This window comes from Nycticebus coucang, chromosome 8 (genome assembly GCF_027406575.1).
Source record: "Nycticebus coucang isolate mNycCou1 chromosome 8, mNycCou1.pri, whole genome shotgun sequence".
NCBI classification, from domain to species: Eukaryota; Metazoa; Chordata; class Mammalia; order Primates; family Lorisidae; genus Nycticebus; species Nycticebus coucang.
Genome location: NC_069787.1, coordinates 42,446,599 through 42,470,172, shown reverse-complemented (window position 1 = coordinate 42,470,172; position 23,574 = coordinate 42,446,599). Strand labels below are relative to the sequence as shown.

At 41.2% G+C, this 23,574-nt stretch overlaps 1 protein-coding gene across 1 annotated transcript in view; it reads right to left on the bottom strand.

The window, feature by feature from the left end:
• ARF4 (ADP ribosylation factor 4) overlaps window positions 1-9,065 on the bottom strand; it is a 30,363-nt gene extending 21,298 nt beyond the window's left edge. Inside the window, exons 1-2 of the mRNA XM_053598571.1 lie at window positions 8,920-9,065; window positions 8,665-8,806 (exon numbers count right to left, since the gene is read on the bottom strand). Of these exons, the coding sequence (XP_053454546.1) occupies window positions 8,665-8,731 (67 nt within the window). The 5' untranslated portion in view covers window positions 8,732-8,806; window positions 8,920-9,065. The remainder of the gene's footprint in view (window positions 1-8,664; window positions 8,807-8,919) is intronic.
• Between the last annotated feature and the right edge of the window lie 14,509 nt (window positions 9,066-23,574).

Genomic DNA, 23,574 nt, shown 5'->3' with positions numbered 1-23,574 from the left:
TATTTAAATCAAAGCATCTCTACACACACACAGGAAAAGCAATACTGATAAGTTAAAAAGAACTGAAATCACCTCATTTATCTAATTTACATTCCTATGCAAGTAATTTTTATCACTTAGTTCAAAATAGAACTGAGAGCTACAGATAATGCCTTCCATCCCAAAACAACCTTTTCTACTCTGCACTCTATTCAGGGTAGCTTTAACATCTCTTTAGAAACTCAAGCCTGTTATGGTTTCTTATTTGTGTATCCTATAATCAAAACCTGTTAGCTACTTCTTCATATTGGGAAGCAAGATTATTCTTTCCAAAATACTAAGAGTGTTTGGTCCACCCCACACCCTCATTCATGGGCATAAGAAAAATCAGCCATTATACAAGTGTTTCACTTTTTGAGAATGGAACAGTATCAAAAAGACCAGAAAACATAATTCTAAAAAACACACATAAAAAAGAGGCCACTTTAAAGTCTGGTATCTTTAGTGAAAGTACAGAACGCAAAGGGAGGGTGGCAAAACACAACCAGAGCTTTAAACTGTTCTACAAAGAACACATGAGAGAGCACATGACCTCTTTGAGTGACTTTGACCAGATTTTTAAGTAAACCAAATTCACCTTTAACTATATCCAAATATGATTATGCAAATTCAGAATTGAAACTGAGATGCTAACTAGAAAAAATTTTAAAAACTTGAAGGCTGAGTAAAGTTGCTCATGCCTGTAATCCTAGCACTCAGGAGGCAGAGGTGTGTAGATTACCTGAGCTCAGGAGTTTGAGACAAGACTGAACAAAGTGAGACCCCCATCTCTAATAAAAATAGAAAAACAAGCCAGGCACCATGGCGGGTGCTACTGGGGAGGCTGATATAAGATCACTAGACCCCAAGAGTTTGAGGTTGGTGTGAGATATAAAGCCATAGCACTCTATCCCAGGGAGATAAGAGTGAGACACTACCTCAAAAAACAAAAAAAAAGGTTATTTCTACTGTGAGCTTTTAAATGCACAAATTATATGTACACCATCATCACTTAAAACTCTTCATTCATGTAGTTTTTATTTTTACTTAAAAACATGTTGGTCTATTTCTTATTTTTTTTTTTTTGTAGAGACAGAGTCTCACTGTACCACCCTCGGGTAGAGTGCCCTGGCATCACATGGCTCACAGCAACCTCTAACTCTTGGGCTTACGCAATTCTCTTGCCTCAGCCTCCCAAGCAGCTGGGACTACAGGCGCCCGCCACAACGCCCGGCTATTTTTTGTTGCAGTTTGGCCGGGGCTGGGTTTGAACCCGCCACCCTCGGCATATGGGGCCGGCACCCTACTCACTGAGCCACAGGCGCCGCCCTATTTCTTAAGTATGTATTTCCTTAATGTTGCAGTATTTGGCAATGAGATTTTTCCACAAAATGCAACTCACCAATTCTCAACTAGCCAAGATAAGACTAATCTGTACGGTATCTCAAAAAAATTATTGCCAAACATGAAAAAGTATCTCTACCAAATTATGGCAGCAAGAAATACTTATATTTTAAGTTAGATCCAGAAAAACTTGATTTAATTCAAGTGGTGGGAAGGGGAGCCGGGTTAGAGAGGAGAGAAGGATTGGTGTGCACAATGTAAGGGTACATGACACACCTCCTGGGTAAGGAGCATAAATGCAACAGGAACTTATCTAACAACAACTAAAATATAACCTAATCATTGCAACTTCATATTAATCTGAAATTCAAATTATCTATCAAATTTTCCACAAGCTTGAAATGTTCCTTCAGAATTTTTTCTTTTTTTTTTTTTTTTGTAGAGACAGAGTCTCACTGTACCGCCCTCGGGTAGAGTGCCGTGGCGTCACACGGCTCACAGCAACCTCTAACTCTTGGGCTTACGCGATTCTCTTGCCTCAGCCTCCCGAGCAGCTGGGACTACAGGCGCCCGCCACAACGCCCGGCTATTTTTTTGTTGCAGTTTGGCCGGGGCTGGGTTTGAACCCGCCACCCTCGGCATATGGGGCCGGCACCCTACTCACTGAGCCACAGGCGCTGCCCAGAATTTTTTCTTTTTTTCAAGCTCCCCTTCTCTTTCAATAACAATTTAAAAATATTTTTTCTGGGCAGCACCTGTGGCTCAAAGGAGATGGCAAGTTCAAACTCAGCCCTGGCCAAAAACTGGGGAGGGAAGAAAAAAAATATATATATACACACACACATATATCTATATATATTTTTTTTCCTTACCCATTCTGCCATATGATAAAGTAATTTAAAACTGAATGCTTATTGTATTCCAAGAACATTTCAAATGATTTCACATATTTTTATAATTCAATATTCAAAATCTTCCATTTTTCAGATGAAGCATCTAATGTTCATAAATGTCCCCAGAATCACAACAGTAGAAGAATGGACGTTTATTTTGGAGAAATTAGCACCCTCACACACAGGTAGTAGGAATGTAAAATGATGAAGCTGCTTTGGAAAACAGTTTTGTCAGTTCCTCAAAATATTGTGTCTTCATACAATGGAATTATCATTTGATCATCAAAAAGCAATGAAGTACCGATACATGTTATAATACGAATGAACTTTGAAAATGTTATGTAAAGTGAAAAAAGCAGACACAAAAGGTCACATATTACATAATTCCATTACATGAAATGTCCAAAATAGACAAATTCATAGAAACAGAAAGTAAACTAGTGGGTGTCACAGGATGGGGAGGGGGAGAAATAGGAGTGATTGCAAGGGATGATGAAAATACTCTGAATTTGGCGATGCCTGTAGCTGAGTGGGTAGGATGCCTGCCACATACACCCAGGCTGGTGGGTTCAAACCCAGCCCTGGCCAGCTAAACAACAAAGGCAACTGCAACAAAAAATAGGTGGGAGTTGTGGCAGGCACCTGTAGTCCCAGCTACTCGGAAGACTGAGGCAAGAGAACAGCCTGAGCCCAAGAGTTTGAGGTTGCTGTGAGCTGTGATGCCTCGGCACTCTATCAAGGGCAACATAATCAGACTCTGTCTCAAAAAAAAAAAAAGTACTCTGTAATTAGACTATAGTGATGGTTACTAAACTCTGAATATACTGAAAACCACTGAATTGTTCACTTTGAAGGGACAAAGTGGCTGGGTGTAGACTCACAACTGTAATTCTAGCAGGTTAAGAGGCTGAGACAGGAAGATCACTTGAAGCTGGGAATGTGAGACCAACCCAAGCAACAGAGCAAGAGTATCTCTACACACACACACACACACACACACAAAAAAAAAAAAAAAAAAAAACCAGAAAAATTAGCTTGTGCCTGTACTCCCAGCTACTTGGAAGGCTGAGACAGGCCCATTACTTGAGCCCAAGAATTTGATGTTGCAGTGAGATATAATGATGCCACTGCCTGAGCAACAGGGACCTTGTGTCAAAAAAGGTGTGTGTGTGTGGGGGGGGGAGGTAAAAATTATGGTTTATGAAGTATATTCCAATTAAAAAAAAATTAAAACAGGGTGGCACCCATAGCTCAGTGGGCAGGGCGCCAGCCACATACACCGAGGCTGGCGGGTTCAAACCGGGCACAGGCCAGCTAAAACAACAATGGCAACAACAACAAAATAGCCAGGTGTTGTGGTGGGAGCCTATAATCCCAGCTACTTGGGAGTCTGAGGCAAGAGAATCACTTAAGCCCAAGAGTTTGAGGTTGCTATGAGCTGTGATGCCATGGTACTCTACCTCGGGGTGACTGCTTGAGACGTCTCAAAAAAAAAAAAAACAACCCCACCCCAAAAAAACCCTAGTTCTGATTCCAGAGATCTCTAATAGTATTTATATAGTCATCCTGCCTTTAGTTATTTCTGGTAGACACAGTACATCTTAATATTTTCTCTTTTAAAATCTTTGTGCATGTGTTTGTTTTGTTTGTTTTTTGAGACAGAGTCTTAATCTGTTGCCCCAGGCTAGAGTTCCTGATTAGCTGGAACTACAGATGCCAGCCACAATGCCCAGTTTATTTTTCTATTTTTTTAGTAAAGACAGAGTCTCATTCAAAACCTGCTCAGGCTGGTTTTGAACTCCTGAACTCAAGCAATCCACGGGCCTCAGCCTCCCAGAATACTAGGATTACAAGTGTGAGCCACCACGCCCAGCCAATATTTTCTCTATCTAATTACTGACACTTGACCATCCAAACTGAAACTGATACTATCAGGTATGTGGAAAAATTATAATGAACTTACGTTTTGCTTCTAATCAACAGATCTGGAACATCTGCACTTTTTATCAATGATTTAATTAGGAGCAAATTACAAAGTCTCTATAGTTATACTTTGTACACATAATAATATGAAAAGGTACATCTAAGGATGGCTATATCAATTTACGATACACAACTAAAGATTTCTGCTTTTTTCAGTTGTTCCTTATATTTACATAACTATCAGAAGAGCTATTATTTTATTTTATGTTTTTGAGACAGAGTCTCACTTTGTTACCTTTGGTAGAGTGCCATGGAGTCATAGCTCACAGCAACCTCCAACTCATGGGTTGAAGCAATTCCCTTGCCTTGTCTCAAACCTGTGAGTTCAGGGCAATCTATCCACCTCAGCCTCCCAGAGTACTAGGATTACAGGTGTGAGCCACTGCATCTGGCCCTAGAAGGACAATTTTTTTTAAAAGGCTGGTAATTATGTTTTGACAATTAACCTGAGAAAATTCTTATAACATGCTAAGTCGAAAAGAGAGCACACTGAAATACCACTGAAATATGAGTGGTATGAAATACCACTCTATAGCTTGAAGCCTCACTTAATGGAAATATTTCTTAAATTGGCAAATACAGGATCTTTTCTCCTGCACCTTCCGAGTTCCCCAAAATCAGAGTCACATACAAGGCAATACAGAACTGCACTGTTGTTACAAAACTTTTAGAAAGCAACACTTTTTCAGCTTTTCAGTAGGAAGGGCAAGAACTCAAAAGTAGAAAGTAAAGAGATTAGAACTAATAATTCCTCTATAGAAACATAATTTAGAGATTCATTTACCAAAGTTACATCTTGCCATGGATCAAGATATAAACACCAAACTTAAAATAGAATAATGCAGGGTGGCGCCTGTGGCTCAAAGGAATAGGGCACCAGTCCCATATAGGGGAGGTGGCAGGTTCAAACCCAGCCCTGGCCAAAAACTGCAAAAAAAAAAAAAAAAAAAAGAGTAATGCAGAAGCTATTGCCTTCTAACTTGGACAACGTCATTCATACAAATAAATTCCCCTTAAAAATGTCTACCACATAATTCCTGTCAATAGTTCAAATGACATTAAACTTGATACACTGTGTAATGAAATGAAATGCTTTTCGTTTTTAATTATAATTAATTACAGGCTAATTTCCAACACTTTTTAAAATCATTTGAACTTTTGGGAAAGCAGCTAGTATAGGAATTAAATTTAAATCTTCTCCATAGCAGTTTGACAAACCAGACATATTAGCTGCTATCTCTCAATACACTTTAAAATGCAAAGTCTAAAAAAGCCACTGACTGACAAAGGCATGAATTTTATCTACGCATTATCAAATAAAAAGAAATAATGCAATATGAAAAAACATTAACTTGCTGGGCATGGTGGTTCATACCTGTAATCCTAGCACTCACTCTGAGAGACAGAAAAGGGTTAGAATGCCTGAGCTCATGAGTTTGAGACCAGCCTGAGCAAGGATGAGACCCTGTCTCTAACTGTCTCTAAAAAAAATAGCTGGGCATTGTGCTGGGTGCCTGTAGTCCCAGCTATTTGGTTGGCTGAGGCAAGAGGATTGCTTGAGCCCAAGAGTCTGAGGTTGCTGTAAGTTATAATGCCACAGCGCTCTACCTAGGGAGACAAAGTGAGACTGTCTCAAAACAAAACAACAACAAAAAAAAATTAACTGATGATTCCAGTAGCTGAACAAAGCAGACATTTTAAAAGTGATTATACATACAATCACTCATAAATGTAGACAGAAAAATCTAAGAATCCTCAAACTTCCAAATTACCTTTTCCCCTGTTCATGCACATATTTCCCTCATGTTGCTACTTCCTTTGATGAATTACCATGAAAGTTGACTTTGTGATTTTACAAGTAAAACTAATTAGACCAACATTAAAGTGCAAAACAATAGTGAACCCAATAAAACATTTGAAATAAAATAACTCCCATGACTTCATAACTTCAATCCACGCACAAATACAGAAAGATAAATAACTGTTCCTCTTCCATGTTCTTCCAATCGTTATCTGGAAGGAAGGAAATGCTTCCCCAATATAGTAAATATAAGACAGCATTTACAGCTTAATTCTACCTATCTTCCCCCTCGGCACTTTTTTTCCTTGAAGAGACAGGTCCTATCACCTAGGCTAGAGCACAGTGCCACAATCATTAGCTCACTGTAATCTCTTAACTCCATGGCTCAAGTAATCCTTTTGCCTCAGTCTCCTGAGAACCTGGGGCTACAAGTGTGTACCACCATGTATAGCGAACTGTTTTTTCTGTAGGGATGAGGTCTTGCTGTGTTGCTCAGGCTGGTCTTGAACTCTCTCTTAGCAACCCAGTGCTGGGATTACAAGCCTCACCTACCTCACCAGGCACCACCAACCCCCTCCCCCCACACCCCCGACACACACACATTTCTAACAACTGCAGAAGACTAAGGAAATGAAAAACAGCAATTCATTTACAGTAAGTCTTAAGTAAGGACCAATACACTGCATTTGCTGCAACACAACCACATATGCTCAATCTCTTTAAGGAACAGGCTGGAAATTCATCTATCACAGTCCAAAGTCCTCTCACTGACTTCAGATCCTTTTTTAGACTGCCAATTTTCAGCCACTTAAATAATATGTTTGCCCTCCTAAAATAATTGTCTTTCCCCTTCACAAAGAAAATCTGAGATACACGAACAAGAAAACAAACAGCCAGGCATTGTGGTGGGTGCCCGTAATCCCGGCTACTTGGGAGGCTGAGGCAAGAAGATTGCTTGTGCCCAAGAGTTTGAAGTTGCTGTGAGCTATGATATCACAGCACTCTCCCAAGGATGACAAAATGAGGATGTCTAAAAAAAAGAAAAGAGAGAGAGAGAGATAAAACACTGGCCAGTCCAGGGTAACTTACACCTATAATCTAACAATCTGGGAAGCTGAGGTGGGAGGAGGTTGAGGTCAGGGTTGGAGACCAACCTGAGCAAAGCCAGATTCTGTCTTTACTAAAAATAGGAAAAAAAGTTAGCCAGACCCAGTGGTACAAACCTGTAGTCCAACCTAGTTGGGAGGCTGAGGGAAGAAGATTGCTTGAGCCCAGGAGTTTGAGGCTGCTGTGAGTTAGGCTGAGGCCATGGCACTCTAGCCAGAATGACAGAGCAAGACTCTGTCTCAAAAAAATAAAAAAAGAAAAAACAACTATTTACTTTTCTGAATGAATCCTGAACAATTACTTTATGAATTCTAAGAAAGCTGAATTAACAGGAAGTAAAACAAAAACTAAACATGGATACTCTCCTTTCTCACATACAGAAATAATGAAAAACAGAAACTTGTTTTTGAAAACTTTTGATAGTAGCAGAACTCAAAAATAATACCCCCTCCAAACACTAATGAGCTACCAAGTTTCAACTTTCAAAGTTAAAAGGGCTCCTTTTAGCACTATTCAAGTCCACAGAGTTTAGCAGAGATGTACAGACTACTCTCAGTGCTCAGGGGTGGGGTTGCTTACATCAGCTGAGTGACAGCTCTTCTCCCTCAGCTAAGTAAAAAACTGCCCTAGAAAAGCAGTTTTCCAAAAGCCCATTTTCTAAAAAGAATTCCAAAAGAAAACAATTTACAGTTATTTAACAAAGTTACCCTAAAATTAAGCGTCAAGTTTAGTCCAGTTACTGAAAATATATCAGACTTTTAAAAAAAACTGGTTTCTAAAAGTTTTTGCATTAAACATTAAGCTAAGTAAAAATTAGTTTGAAAGCCAAAGAATAAAACCAAGTTCTTGAAAGCCGTCAAAAGAAACGAACACAAGATAAATCCAATTTTCGGAGAATGAATAAGAAGAAGGGGTAAAAATGAAGTCGAATCCAGCGGGAGGTAAAGTTTAGCAGAGTGAGCGCTAAGGACACCAGACTCTTCGAAACCTTGGGTGCTCTGCTCCCTAGCCACAGCACTGGGCCTGGTCACTTCCTGCCCCCGGGCGGCTCCCAGTACTCGGCGGCCGCTCGCTCACGTACCAATCGTGTGTGCAGAGTGTGCACACGAAGCGGAAAAGGAGAGGCGAGAAGCTGGAGTGTGGCTCTGCCCGGCTCCGAACCGCCGCCCACAACCCGGGAAGAGGGAATGCAGATTGCGCCCTCAGGATGGGACTCACTAGTGTTCACTTCTGAGTACCCCTCATTTCTGCCCAATCTTGTCCAGCTTTCCTTAAGATCAAGAAGAGAAAGCCAAACAATGCAAAGGAAACCTTGCCCGAGGCCCTGTCCCTGCCTAGTCAGGCGACAGATACCGGGCGATTGTTCGCCCTTCGCCCATTGTTCCCCCTCAAGGAGCGCTCCAGACCCACGACCCGCCGCCCCTCCCCCACCACAGCCGACGGGGCACAGTCAGGTCCGGAGGCCGCCCCAGCACGGAGTCCTGGCCTTCCCCGATGTCCACAGGGCCCCTCACTCACCCATCAAAATGCGCATCTGCTTCTTGCCGAAGAGGCGGGAGAAGAGAGAAGAGATGGTGAGACCCATGGCGGTAAGTAGCGCTTGCGATGGGCAAGGGGTTTGGAGAGTCCCCAGGCCTTCTCTTTACACGCTCCCGGCAAACTGAAGAAGAGGTAAGAGAAAGAGCTGAGGAAGAAAGAGGGCGGCAGGGACGTCTCGCCGGTCGGTGTGCCGGATAAAGCTTCAGGACAGGAATTAGCGGAACAAGGACCTACTGGGCGACTGGCGCGGCAGCTCCGGGTCTGGCCTTAAGGATCCTGCTGTGCCACGTCACGCGACGGCCGCGGCGACTCCGGCAGCGGCCCGGCCCCTCCAACGCGGACAGAATCGCGTCACCGCCGACCCATCCCCCTGTGTTTCCGGTGCTGCCTGAGCCACTGCGTTTGCGCACGCAGGGGATTGGCCAGTTTTGCTGACGAGCATCGCTCGTCGTCGCTACCGCTGGGCGTTGACACATGCGTACTGGAAGACGGACAAAGTCCCACAATACCTCGCTTCGTCACCTCCAATCAGACTCAAAGCGAGACGCTTCTGCCGGGTGAATTCGTCGGAAGGGAATGTCCTTGCTTCCGGAAAGGCGAGCTGTGCATTATGGGTTAGGACAGTGTCCCTCGCACATCTATTTAACGCTGCGAGCTTCGGGTATTCCCTGGGCCAGGGAACTTACTCCTTTGACGCACCGGACGAGACGCTTACCCTAACGAAGGGGTGAAGACCCGCCCTGCCTTTTGTGGATAGAAGTGCTTAAAAGGCGACGTGTGGACGGAGAAATAGTGGCAACCTATTAAGGAACTAGATCTAAAACTCTTAGACCCCAATACTTGGTCAAGCAGTAGATCCCTAATTCAGTGTCAAGACCGGAGAGTTCCAAGACATTTTCACCGGCTATTACTTTAGTAATAGAAGTCAACGGGGAAGTCTTGCTTTTCTTGTACTTTTTGCCTCCCAGAAACTTTTTTTTTTTTTTTGAGACAGTTTTCACTATGTCGCCCTTGGTAGAGTGCAGTGGCGGCACAGCTCACAGCAACCTCAAACTTTTGGGTTTAAGCAATTCTCTTGCCTCGGCCTCCCTGGGACTACAGGCGCCCACCACAACGCCCGGCTATTTTCTGTTGCAGTTGTTTAGCTGACCTGGGCCGGGTTTGAACCCGCCAACCTCGGTTTATGTGGCTGGCGCCGATTGCCTGGCTAGAAACTTGAATGATTTATTCCTTACCTTGGGAAGTGAAAAGCCTCCTGTCTTTAAAAATATTTATGATCTTGCTTTACTGTTTATAAAATAAGATATACATGTTGTGTTTTAAAAATACTTAAGGGAAGTTCCTCATAATTTTCACCACCTCCCACATATTTCTTCCACCACACTTGCTGCCGTTTAGGTGTAGTAGCTACCCTAAGCCCCAGTCTTAACACGTTCAACCACCCCCTCAGATCCCTTGGAAAATGCTTTCTCCATAACTGAATCAATCTGTTACTCACGCTCTAAGCATGATAACTTCCCTTCGTAGGTGTAATTTCACATTTCATGTTATATTTGACAGCCCATCTCCCCTTCTCCATCTGTTTCAAAGCACTAAGAGGGCAGAAAACCAGGACGTTTTTATATTTCATTGTATTCTTTAAACTTGTCATGCCGTGAACACTCAATAAATATTGTTGAGTGATAGGGTGATGGTTGGATAAACTATGGTATATCCACACTATGGAATACTGCAAGGAGTCAGAATGATGTGCAACTATATATTCCAAAGTTTTTACAAGGTACAGTTAATGGAAAGGTGCCAAATAGTAAGTTCTGTAAAGTAACATAATTATAGATTTCTCCTGGGTATGTGTATGTAAACGCAGAACACGATATGGAAATAGGCCTGGCCTAGTGGCTCACATCAGTAATCCCAGCACTTCGGGAGGCTAGGTCAGTGTGGCAGGAGAATCACTTGAGTTCATGTGTTCAGCCTAGGCAAAATAGCAAGACACTCCCATTTGCGCCTCACCACTCGTCTCTGCAAAAATTAACTTAAAAATTAGCTAGGCGTCGTAGGCTAGCCTGTAGTCCCAGCTACGCAGGAGGCAGGGGTGGTACCATCACTTTAGGATAGAAGTTCCAGACAGTGAGCTAAGTATGCTCTTGCCAAAGCACTCCTCCCCTCCCTGGACGAGAGCCAGACACCTCTCAAAAAACAAAGCCATTCATCTGCATCACTATAGTTTTTCCCTTTCCAAAATTTCAAATGCACAGAATCATACTGTATGTCTGCCTTCTTTCTCCTAGCGTAATGATTTTGAGATTTATCCATCTTATTGTTTTAGAAGTTCTTTTTTATTGATTAGTACTATTCCACTGTATGCCATTAACCAATTGATGGACTTTGGGTTATTTAAAGTTTTGGGCTATTGCGAATTAAGCTCCTATGAACTTGGAGTATGTTTTTTGTATCTGTATTAATTTCATAAAATGATTTTTTTATGCATTACTGTACTTTTCTAATTTAAAAACCTGTGAATGACACATATTTTTCCACATTTTCCTCTCTGAAATGCTATCCATATGAATATTGTCCATATGTTAATGGAATTTTGTACTGATAAGCAATTTCTTTCTCAATATAGTATACTGTGGACATTTTAAAATGTCATTATTTAAAGATTGAACTCATTCTTTTCGTGGGCTGAATTCCATTGTATGCACATAAAAAAAACTTCACGGATTATCAAATTGTAAAATGGGCATGCTCTTTGATCTAAAAATTCTACTTCCAGGAATTTATGGACAGAAAAATTTTCCTCAAGTTCGCAAGGATGTAAGATGTTCTGTGTGGATTATAGCATTATTTGTAACAGAAAATGAGAAAAAAAAATTAAGGATTATTTAAATCTTGTTTCTTTCTTTCACTACCCACAATCCCAAAATACTCCAATTTTGCATTTGACTTCCTAACATTTTTAAAATTCATAACAATGATAAATTAGAATCATTTAGATTTAGTCTATTTTCCTAAAAGTGCTGTCCTATTTGATTATGTGGTTTTTATTTCAACTGATGCATTTCTACAGAATGGGATTGAATGAGAAAAACCTGAAAACTGGCTTGGTGCCCATACCACAGTGGTTACGGCACTGGCAACATACACCAAGGCTGGTGGGTTCGAACCTGACCCAGGCCAGCTAAACAATGATAACTGCAAAAAAAAAAAGCTGGGTGTTGTGGCCAGCGCCTTTTGTCCCAGGTACTTGGGAGGCTGAGGCAAGAGAATCACTTAAGTCCAGGAGTTTGAGGTTGCTGTGAGCTGTGAGCTGTGACGCCATAGCACTCTACCCAGGGCAACATAGTGAGACTCTGTCTCAAAACAAAACAAAAAAACCTGCAAACTTTCAAGGAGTGTAAGCTATTTTGTCCAGTTGAAGTCTTGCTGAATAAATCTCCCTTTGGTAGGACTACCCTTCAGAGAAGATCCTTTCTCAGGAGTGGCTCTATGTAATCAAAAGCAAAATCTTCTTCACTAAGATCTACACTTGATCTTAGCCAAAAGGCGGAGAAAGAAGGGATCTTCACTAAGATCTTCACTAAGTCATTACAGTAGTAAAGCCAAGAATGGGTTTACTCTGTTTTTATTTTTCAATTTCCAAATATTCTGGTAATACCATTTTTATTCTCAAGATGAAATTAAATTTAAATGTACTTAACAATACAACACTGAACACGGAAATGCAAAGGGAAAACAAAATTGGTTCTCTGTATTCAGACTTGAAACTCTTTCAAAGATCTAAAATAAATATTAATTTCTGGTCTGAAACAATATACTATTTAATTATTTAAGAGCCTCAAATGCATACAATTATCTGAGAAATTCACATGCTTACTAGAATTTAACAATGTATTTTAAGACTATATCTACCTTGAGATGAACAGAAGTACCCACTTTGCACTGGAGATACAAATAGAGTTGCTTTACAGCTGTATAATTTAAAATTGCATTTTGGAAGCTTGCTAGAGAAAAGATGTTCTTGTATCTTTTAAGTAGCCTTTATGTCAGTTTTATGGGGTATTTTTTTCCTATTCTCTTCAGGAATATTGTGTTAAGAACAGTTTGACTGGCTCAGCGCCTATAGCTCAGCGGCTAGGGCGCCAGCCACATACACCAGGACTGGTGGGTTTAAACCTGGACCCAGCCTGCCAAACAACAATGACAACTACAACAAAAAAAAAAAAACAGCCAGACGTTGTGGCGGGCACCTGTAGTCCCAGCTACTTGGGAGGCTGAGGCCAGAGAAACGCTTAAGCCCAAGAGTTTGAGGTTGCTGTGAGCTGTGATGGCACTGCACTCTAATGATGGCAACATAGTGAGACTCTATCTAAAAAAAAAAAAAACAAAAACAGTTTTGATTTTCGAATCTCATAGAGTTTTGACTTTCTTTTTTTGTTTGTTTTTTGAGACAGAGTCTCACTCTGTTACCCTAGGTAGAGTGCAGTGGCATCATCATAGCTCATAGCAACCTCAAACTCTTGAGCTCCGGCAATCCTCTTACTTCAGCCTCCAACGTAGCTGGGACGACAGGCTCCCACAAGAACACCTGGCTAATTTTTCTATTTTTAGTACACATAGGGTTTCGCTTTTGCTCAGGCTGGTCTCAAATGCCTGAGCTCAAGCAATCCACCTGCCTTGGCCTCCCATAGTGCTAGGATTACAGCCATGAGCCTCTGCACTCAGCCAACCTACATAATAGAATTTCTTAAAACAATGTTCCCCTGATTCTGAGGGCCTTTTCAAATTGACTCTATAAATTTTTGAAGAACAATTATATGTAGCATCCTCCCTATAAATTATTCCAAATCTTTTTTTTTTTTTTTTTTAAGATTTTGATTAGCCTCAAGCTGTCACCCTGGGTAGAGTGCCATAGCATCACAGCTCACAGCAACCTCCAACTCCTGGGCTTAAGCGATTCTCTTGCGTCAGCATTCCAAGTAGCTGGGACTACAGGCACCCACCACAATGTCTGGCTATTTTTTTTGTTGCAGTTGTCATTGTTGCTTAGCTGGCCCGGGCTGGGTTTGAACCCACCAGCATGGGTGTATGTGGCTGGCACCTTAGCCACTTGAGCTACAGGCACCAAGCCAATTCTTCCAAAACTTAATCCATGTTTTCTGTTTACTGAAATTACTTAGGCAAAATAAACAGAAAGAATTGTGTTCTCTACCTCTAGTCTCTAAACCCATGGTTCTCAACCTTCCTAATGCCGTGACCCTTTAATATAGTTCCTTACGTTGTGGTGACCCAACAAAAATAATTTTATGGTTGGGGGTCGCCACAACATGAGGAACTTTATTAAAGGGTCACAGCATTAAGAAGGTTGAGAACCACTACAACCTTAAACCAAAAAAAGAAAAAAATTCAAGATATCAGAATAGATTTTTCAAATTTCCATGTAAATCATGCATGCTAAGGAAGGTTCAACATATGCAAATCAATATATGTGATTCATTACATAAACACAAGCAAAAACAAAGACTATATGACTATCTCAATAGATACAGAAAGAGAACTTGGAATCCATTACTGTTTCATGGTAAAAACCCTCAACAAGGCTCAGCACCTGTAGCACAGTGGTTACAGCGCCAGCCACATACAAGGCTGGCGGGTTTAAACCCACCCCAGGCCAGCTAAACAACAATGACAACTGCAACAAGAAATACCCAGGCATTGTGAAGGGCACCTGTAGTCCCAGCTACTTGGGAGGCTGAGGCAAGAGAATCACTTAAGCCCAAGAGTTTGAGGTTGCTGTGAGCTGTGATGCCACAGCATTCTACCAAGGGTGACAAAGTGAGACTATGTTTCAAAAAAAAAAAAAAACCCTCAACAAACTAGGCACAGAGGAACATACCTCAAAATTATTTTAAAAGCCATAGAGCACAAACCCAAAGTCAATTCATATTGAGTGGGGCAAAGTTGAAGGCATTCACCCTAAGAACTGGAATAAGACAAGGATGCCCACTGTAACCACATCCATTCAACATAGTATTGGAAGTCCTAGCCAGAACAACCCAGAAAGAGAAAAAAATAAAGGGCATCCAAGTCAAGAAAGAAGATGTCAAACTATCCCTATCTGCCAAAGATGGGTGAGTTATGGGGCAGAGCAAGATGGTGGACCAGAAGGATCATGCAGCTGATCTGTCCTAGAATGACTGGGGAAAAGGAGAAAACCCAGCCTTACCTGGCAGTAGGACCTTACCCAGAGTCATAGTCAGGGAGCACAGCGAGGAGGTGGTAAGCTGGATACAGTGTATGATCCAGAGCAGTGGAAATCTAATGAATTAGTGATTGAGACCGGCTGGGATTGGCTGGCTGCCCACAAAGGCCCTGGATGTGAGGAAGCTTTTCTAGAGTTTTCAGTTGTTGGGGGAAGCTGCATGTTAAGTGGAAAGCTTGGAAGAGTAGGCCAACTTGAACAGTATATAGCAACCAGATTTGAATGCTGGATCGAATGGACTTGCCATAAGTTTGGTGGCGGGTGAGGCAGCCATACTGAGAAGGTCTGCATGGCCAAGGGGCTGCCATTGTGAGAAGGTCTGAAGAAGGTCTTAGCAGGGGCCTAAAGCACAAATATCTTAATTCCACCTTTTGGGATCAGAACTCCACTCTTGGGACAGAGTGGAATCTCTTGAGGGATTCCCGCACCCTATGGGAACTGGAGTCAGGGGGCACTGTAAGACCTGTCCCCGAGGATTCATGAGAGCTTTAAAATCCTAACACAGCAGGATCTTAATGCTGACAAAACAATCAGGCAATCACTGAAGACAACTAAGTTTGGAATAAGGACCATAGAGGTTGCTAGCTGTGCTGTCTCCAAAACAAAACAAAACAGAAACAAACAAACAAAAACACAGCACCACCTGGTGTCCTGGCGACAAATTGCAACATATTGTCATCAAGAGCAAGGACTTCTGTTTAAAACAAAGGAGGCAGTGAGAAGTAAAAAGGAGGACAAGGAGGTAAAAAAGAAGAAGGAACACATGAGGGAGAACCAACAGAAAAATTCAGGCATCATGAAAAACCAAAACAGAGGAACCATGAGGCAGCTATTGTAGAAGACTCCACCTATAAAGAATTAATGGACTTAACAAAAAGGGAATTTAAAATATAGATAATAAAGGCTATAAAGGCCAGGAATGGACGAGAAATGGAAAGACGGAACCAAAAGTCGGACAAGAGATACGTAGAGTATAGAAAGAATATGGCAGACCAAAGCAAGTTTATTTAAAAACAACATTGGAATTTTTTTTTCTTAACTTTGAAAAAAAAAGAAAGAAAAGCACTCAATTCTCTCTGGAATCACATCATTTATAAAATAACATACTCAAATGTCACTGGAAATTAACAGGTGATAAACCTAAAAACAAATTTTTTAATGAACGAATTCAGATCCCAAGAGTACACACTTATTTTATAGCTGGGAAGGAATAGCTTATATCACACCTGGGTCTTACCAAATACAAATAAATACAAAAGATGATTAAAAACAAACTATAAACTCTAAATCTTTCTGTAGAGTAACAGCTTTTACAAAGTAAAAGGAACCCAGTTCCAGAGTTGTATGTTCTGTTTTATTCGCAGAATCCCTATGTTTTGCACTATCAAAATAAAAGTATCTTTGTCTTGGAGTCTGCTGAAAAAGGCACCAAAATCCCATCCTCCTCATTCCCCCAAATAATACTAATAATACTCTCACCAATCCATTTTTTTTTTTTTTTGCAGTTTTCTTTGCTAGGGATGGGTTTGAACCCGCCACCTCCAGCATATAGGGCTGGCACCCTACTCCTTTGAGCCACAGGTGCTGCCTTCTTGTCAATCCTTTTGAGATGATTTCAGCCTCATTAAGAGTTAACATTCTAAATATCTTAAGATATACAAGGAAGGTCCTATTCTCTGTCCCTCTCAAATCTTTCTCATCTGGCTTACCAAACAGAACCACTAGATAGGATGAAAATACATTCCCATGTTCACTATCCATTAAATAAACATAGTCACTTGTGTGGGAAGCCTTAACATTTATAATAGTTCCTGACTTTTCTAATGTTTAAGAATAAACCCACCTCCAAAACCTATTTTTACAGACTTTTTTTTTTTTTAAGAGAGAGTGTCACTTTATCACCCTCAGTAGAGTGCCCTGGTGTCACAGCTCACAGCAACCTACAACTCATGGGCTTAGGTGATTCTCTTGCCTCAGCCTCCTGAGTAGCTGGGACTACAGTCGCCCGCCACAATGCCCGGCTATTTTTTTGTTGCAGTTTGGCCACGTTTGGATTCAAATCTGCCACTCTCAGTATAAGGGGCTGGCACCGTACTCACTGAGCCACAGGCACCACCTGGTAGGGAAACTTTATAGCACTAAAATCCTGTATTAGAAAAGAAGAATGGGGACAGGAGTGGTGGCTCATGCTTGTAATCCTAGCACTCCAGGAGGCCGAGGAGGGTGGATTGCTTGGTTTCACAGGTTTGAGACCAGCCTGAGCAAGAGCAGGACCCCACCTCTAAAAACAGCCGTGGTGGGGTGAGGGGTGTAGCAGGCACCTGTAGTCCCAGCTACTTAGGAGAAAGATGCAAGAGAATCACTTGAGCCTAAGAGTTTGAGGTTGCTGTGAGCTATAATGCTATGGCACTCTACTGAGGGTGACAAGTGAGACTCTGTCTCAAAAAAAAAAGGGGAGCGGTGCCTGTGGCTCAAGGAGTAGGGTGCCAGTCCCATATGCCGGAGGTGGCGGGTTCAAACCCAGCCCCGACCAAAAACCACAAAAAAAAAAAAAAAAGGAAAGAAAGAAAAAAGAAGAAAAATGATCTCACGTATTAACAACTTTAAATTCTACCTTGAATAACTAAAAACAAAAAAAGAGAGAAGAGAAAATTAAAACGAAGTAAACAGAAGGGAGGAATAGACAAAATTTATAAAAGTATAAAGACAAAAAATGTACAAAATCAGTATAGCCAAAATGTGTTTTTTTGAGAAGATTGATAAAAGTGATAAGCTTCCAATATAAAGTGTGAGAGATGTTACATCGCTAAAGGTATTAAAAGAATAAGGCAGGAATGTTGTGAAAAAGTTTACGTCCATAGATTTGGCAACTTAGATGAAATAGACAAATTTCTTAAAAGACAAGCTACCAAAGCTAACTAAAAAAGTAAACAACTTTAATAGCACTATACCTATATTAAAAATTGAAAGTATAGGGCGGCGCCTGTGGCTCAGTGAGTAGAGTGCCGGCCCTATATACCAAGGGTGGTGGGTTCAAACCCAGCCCTGGTCAAACTGCAACAGCAACAACAACAACAAAATAGCCGGGCGTTGTGGCAGGTGCCTGTAGTTCCAGATAATTGAGAGTCTGAGGCAAAAGAATTGCTTAAGCCCAGGAGTCTGAGGTTGCTGTAAGCTGTGATGCCATGGCACTCTGCCCAGGGCAACAGCTTGAGGCTCTGTCTCAAAAAAAAAAAAAAGGAAAGAAAAGGAATTAAACAACCCAATAAAAACAAAAATGAGGGTGAGGAGACAAGATGGCTGACTGAAACCAACTTTCCACAGAGGCTCCTGTCCAGAAGGAGAGTTAAAGGACAGAAATTTAGCAAGTAACCTGGCAGATTAGAGCTGCACCAGGAGAGAAGGTTGAAGAACGCACATCAACCCTGCTGAGGTCAGCTGTGACCCCAAGGATACAAACAAAAGGTACAAAATCCATCGCCAAGTGGACGGGAGTTCCCTCCCCCATGGAAAGGCTCAGAGTACCCCACAAACAAACGAGCAGAGTTCAAACATCCTCCCATTATACTCCACAGGAGATACCCTCTAAAAACTGGACCTACTTCCCCTACTAGGGTCCCATGATGCTCTCCTGCCAGGCATAAAACTGTGTACAACTGTATATATTCTCTACCTGCAATTCTGAGCTCCCAGCACTCCCTTCCACTCTCACTATGAGGTCTGGAGGCCTGTCCCCCAGGAGTCCGGATTCTTGGGTGATTTCTCGAGGGGCGTGGACAGGGCCTGGACTACAGCTGGTCAGTGCTGATTCTGTGGCATGGGAGTGAGGAGAGGACGGTTGGCTGAGAGGGAACCACGCCAAAGCGGCGGTGCCCCGAGGTGCAGAGCAACAGCCGTTTTTGGCAACAATAGGGCTCATCCCTGGATATTCTGGAGTCACACCCCCTGTCTCTCTGGGCAACCAGAGGAGGCTGGGCATCTTCTCAGGTGGCAACCACCAGTGGAAGATCTGGGACAGAAACGCAGGACCCGTGAGTAAACGGTTTGCCTGAGGTGGTACCAGCCTAGGTGGAATGCAGGGACTAGAAAACGCGCAGTGCCAGCTGACTCCCAGGGCGGGGCTGACCCAGAGGACCGCTTCACTGAGCCTAAGATGCACCCGGCCCTCAGGGGATTGTCAGCCTAGACAAAGGAGGGCAGGAGGCTAGAACTGACAGCTAACTGAGCTGCAAATACAAACCTTTGCAGCAGGTGTTGGAATTCTATTTGCAGATACAATAGGCTTTAAACCAACAAAAGGAAGGAAGGATAAGAATGGTCACTTCATATTTGTTAAGGTAATACTCAATATGATGAGATTTCAATTATTAATATTTATGCACCCAACCAGTGCATATTTATGCACTCGATTTAAAAGAGAAACTCTAACAGACATGAGCAACTTGATTTCCTCCAGCTCCATAATAGTCAAAGATTTTAACACTCCTTTGGCAGTGTTGGATAGATCCTCCAAGAAGAAGCTGAGCAAAGAAATTTTAGATTTAAACCTAACCATCCAACATTTGGATTTAGCAGACATCTACAGAACATTTCATCCCAACAAAACTGATAAAACATACTTCTCATCTACTCCAAAATCGATCACATCTTAGGTCACAAGTCTAACCTTAGTAAATGTAAAGGAATATAAATTATTCGTTGCATCTTCGTGGACCACCATGGAATAAAAATTGAACTCAGTAACAAGAGGAATCTGCATACTCATACAAAAACATGGAAGTTGAATAACCTTATGCTGAATGATAGCTGGGTCAGAAATGAGATTAAGAAGGATATTGCCAAATTTATGGAACAAAACGACAACGAAGCCACAAATTATCAGAACCTCTGGGATACCACAAAGGCAGTCCTAAGTATTTTATACCACTGCAAGCCTTCCTTAAGAGAACAGAAAGAGAGGAAGTTAACAACTTAATGGGACATCTCAAGCAACTGGAAAAGGAAGAACATTCCAACCCCAAACCCAGTAGATTAAAAGAACCAAAATTAGAGCAGAATTAAATGAAATTGAAAACAAAAGAATTATACAACAGATCAATAAATCAAAAGTTGGTTTTTTGAAAAGGTCAATAAAATAGATAAACCTTTGGCTAACCTATCAAGGAAAAAAACAGTAAAATCTCTAATTTCATCAGTCAGAAATAACAAAAGACTCCTCAGAAATTCAAAAAATCCTTAATGAATATTACAAGAAATTTTATTCTCAGAAATATGAAAATCTGAAGGAAATTGACCAATACTTGGAAGCAAGTCACCTTCCAAGACTTAGCCAGAATCAAGTAGAACAGGCCTATATCAAGTTCTGAAATAGCATCAACCCTACAAAATCTCGCTAAAAAGAAAAGGGACCAGATGGCTTCACGTCAGAATTATACCAAACCTTTAAAGAGGAACTAGTACCTATATTACTCAACCTGTTCCAAAATATAGAAAAAGAAGGAAGACTACACAACATGTTCTATGAAGCAAACATCACCCTGATCCCCAAATCAGGAAAAGACCCAACAAGAAAAGAAAATTATAGACCAATATCACTAATGAATATAGATGCAAAAATATTCAATAAGATCCTAACAAACAGAATCCAGCAACACATCAAACAAATTATACATCATGACCAAGTCAGTTTTATCCCAGGGTCTCAAGGCTGGTTCAATATACATAAATCTAAATATAATTCAGAACATAAACAAATTAAAAAACAAAGACCATATGATTCTCTCAATTGATGCAGAAAAAGCTTTTGATAATATCTAGCATCCCTTCATGATCAGAACACTTAAGAAAATGGGTATAGGGCGGCACCTGTGGCTCAGTGAGTAGGGCGCCAGCCCCATATACCGAGGGTGGCAGGTTCAAATCCAGCCCCGGCCAAACTGCAACAAAAAAATAGCCGGGAGTTGTGGCGGGTGCCTGTAGTGCCAGCTACTCGGGGGGCTGAGGCAGGAGAATCGCCTAAGCCCAGGAGTTGGAGGTTGCTGTGAGCTGTGTGACACCACGGCACTCTACCGAGGGCCATAAAGTGAAACTCTGTCTCTACAAAAAAAAAAAAAAAGAAAGAAAGAAAAGAAAAGAAAATGGGTATAGAAGGGACATTTCTTAAACTGATTCTACAGCAAACCCACAGCCAATATTGTATTGAATAGAGTTAAATTGAAATCATTTCCACTCAGATCAAGAACCAGACAAGGCTGCCCATTGTCTCCACTGTTCCTTTTTTTTTCTTTCTTTATTTATTTTTGTCGCCAGCACTAGAGCTTTCTCTTGAGAAATAACTGATCTGTTTAGTTGACGTACCTAGGGCTATCTCTTCTCTGAGAGGAAATGTCCTATTATCCTCTGAGGTCTACCCTCTGCCAGATCATTTTTGTTCCTTGGCCTCCATAGCCACTTTCCAGGCAGGTGGAAAAGACAGGAGCCCAGAGGACTGATCTGGAGTCGCCATCACAGACTGCGGCTGCTGCCAAAAAGCTTTCCCCAGGTGTTATGTTTCCAAGCTACTGTTTTGTTTTGTTTTTCAGTAGTATACATAAGTCTATATAACCCAGAGATACTATTTAGAGTTTTTCAGTCTGAAAATTCTTATCATCCTTTTTGGGTTTTGTGTGCGTATCCTCTCCTGACACAACAGCTTTCAAGAAGGGCTCAATCATAACATTGGCAGAGAATTATTAGCAGTGACTCTGAAAAGACAAGAATGGAGTTACGATCTTTATTTTTGCCAAGGCACCTGCGGCATCACAGTTTGTAATTACTTCATTTGGTGGATGACAAGTATCTAGCCTTTCCAATCTCGAGGCTTCATATTACTAGAATATCAGTCAAATTAGATTTTTGAATGAAGTCATCAAAGCTGGGAACTACTTACACATTTAGAGATAAGTAAAAAAGGCACGTCAAAAGAAGAGGCTCTTTGCTGTGCTGAGGTTTTTAGTTTGCTGTAGCCTCACTTGTCTACATTGTCTCCACTGCTCTTTAACATTGTAATGGAAGTTTTAGCCATCGCAATTAGGGAAGAAAAGGCAATTAAGGGTATCCATATAGGGTCAGAAAAGATCAACCTTTTGCTCTTTGCAGATGATATGATTGTATATCTGGAAAACACCAGGGATTCTACTACAAAACTCTTAGAAGTGATCAAGGAATATAGCAGCGTCTCAGGTTACAAAATCAACATTTAAATGTTGATTAAATTGGTAGCCTTTATATACACCAACAATAGTCAAACTGAAAAAACATTTAAGGACTCTTTCATTCACAGTAGTGCCAAAGAAGATGAAATATTTGGGAGTTTATCTAACCAAGGAGGTGAAAGATCTCTATAAAGAGAACTATGAAGCTCTAAGAAAAGAAATAGCTGAAAATGTTAACAAATGGAAAAACATTCCATGCTCATGGCTGGGAAGAATCAACATTGTTAAAATGTCCATGTTACCCAAAGTAATATACAATTTTAATGCAATTCCTATTAAAGCTCCACTGTCACACTTCAAAGATCTTGAAAAAATAATACTTCATTTTATATGGAATCAGAAAAAACCTCGAATAGCCAAGATATTACTCAGAAATAAAAACAAAGTAGGAGGAATCACACTACCGGACCTCAAACTACACTATAAATCAACAGTGATCAAAACAGCATGGTACTGGTACAAAAACAGAGAGGCAGATGTATGGAATAGAATAGAGAACCAAGAGAAGAACCCAGCTACTTACTGTTATTTGATCTTTGACAAGCCAATTAAAAACATTCAGTGGAGAAGAGATTCCCTATTTAACAAATGATGCTGGGTGAACTGGCTGGGTGAACCTATAGAAGACTGAAACTGGACCCACACCTTTCACCATTAACTAAGATAGACTCTCCACTGGATTCAATATTTAAACTTAAGACATGAAACTATAAAAATACTAGAAGAGAGTGCAGGGAAAACTCTTGAAGAAATCGGTCTGGGCGAGTATTTTATGAGGAGGACCCCCTGGGCAATTGAAGCAGCTTCAAAAATACACTACTGGGAACTGATCAAACTAAAAAGCTTCCTCACAGCCAAGAACACAGTAAGTAAAGCAAGCAGACAGCCCTCAGAATGGGAGACGATATTTGCAGATTATGTCTCCGACCAAGGTTTAATAACCAGAATCTACAGAGAACTCAAACGTATAAGCAAGAAAAGAACAAGTGATCCCATCGCAGGCTGGGCAAGGGACTTGAAGAGAAATTTTCTGATGAAGACAGGCGCACGGCCTACAGACATATGAAAAAATGCTCATTATCCTTAATCATCAGAGAAATGCAAATCAAAACTACTTTGAGATATCATCTAACTCCAGTAAGATTAGCCCGTATCACAAAATCCCAAGACCAGAGATGTTGGCGTAGATGTGGAGAAATGGGAACACTTCTACACTGCTGGTGGGAATGCAAACTAATACATTCCTTTTGGAAAGATGTTTGGGGAACACTTAGAGATCTAAAAACAGATCTGCCATTCAATCCTGTAATTCCTCTACTAGGTTATATACCCAGAACACCAAAAATCACATTATAACAAAGATATTTGTAC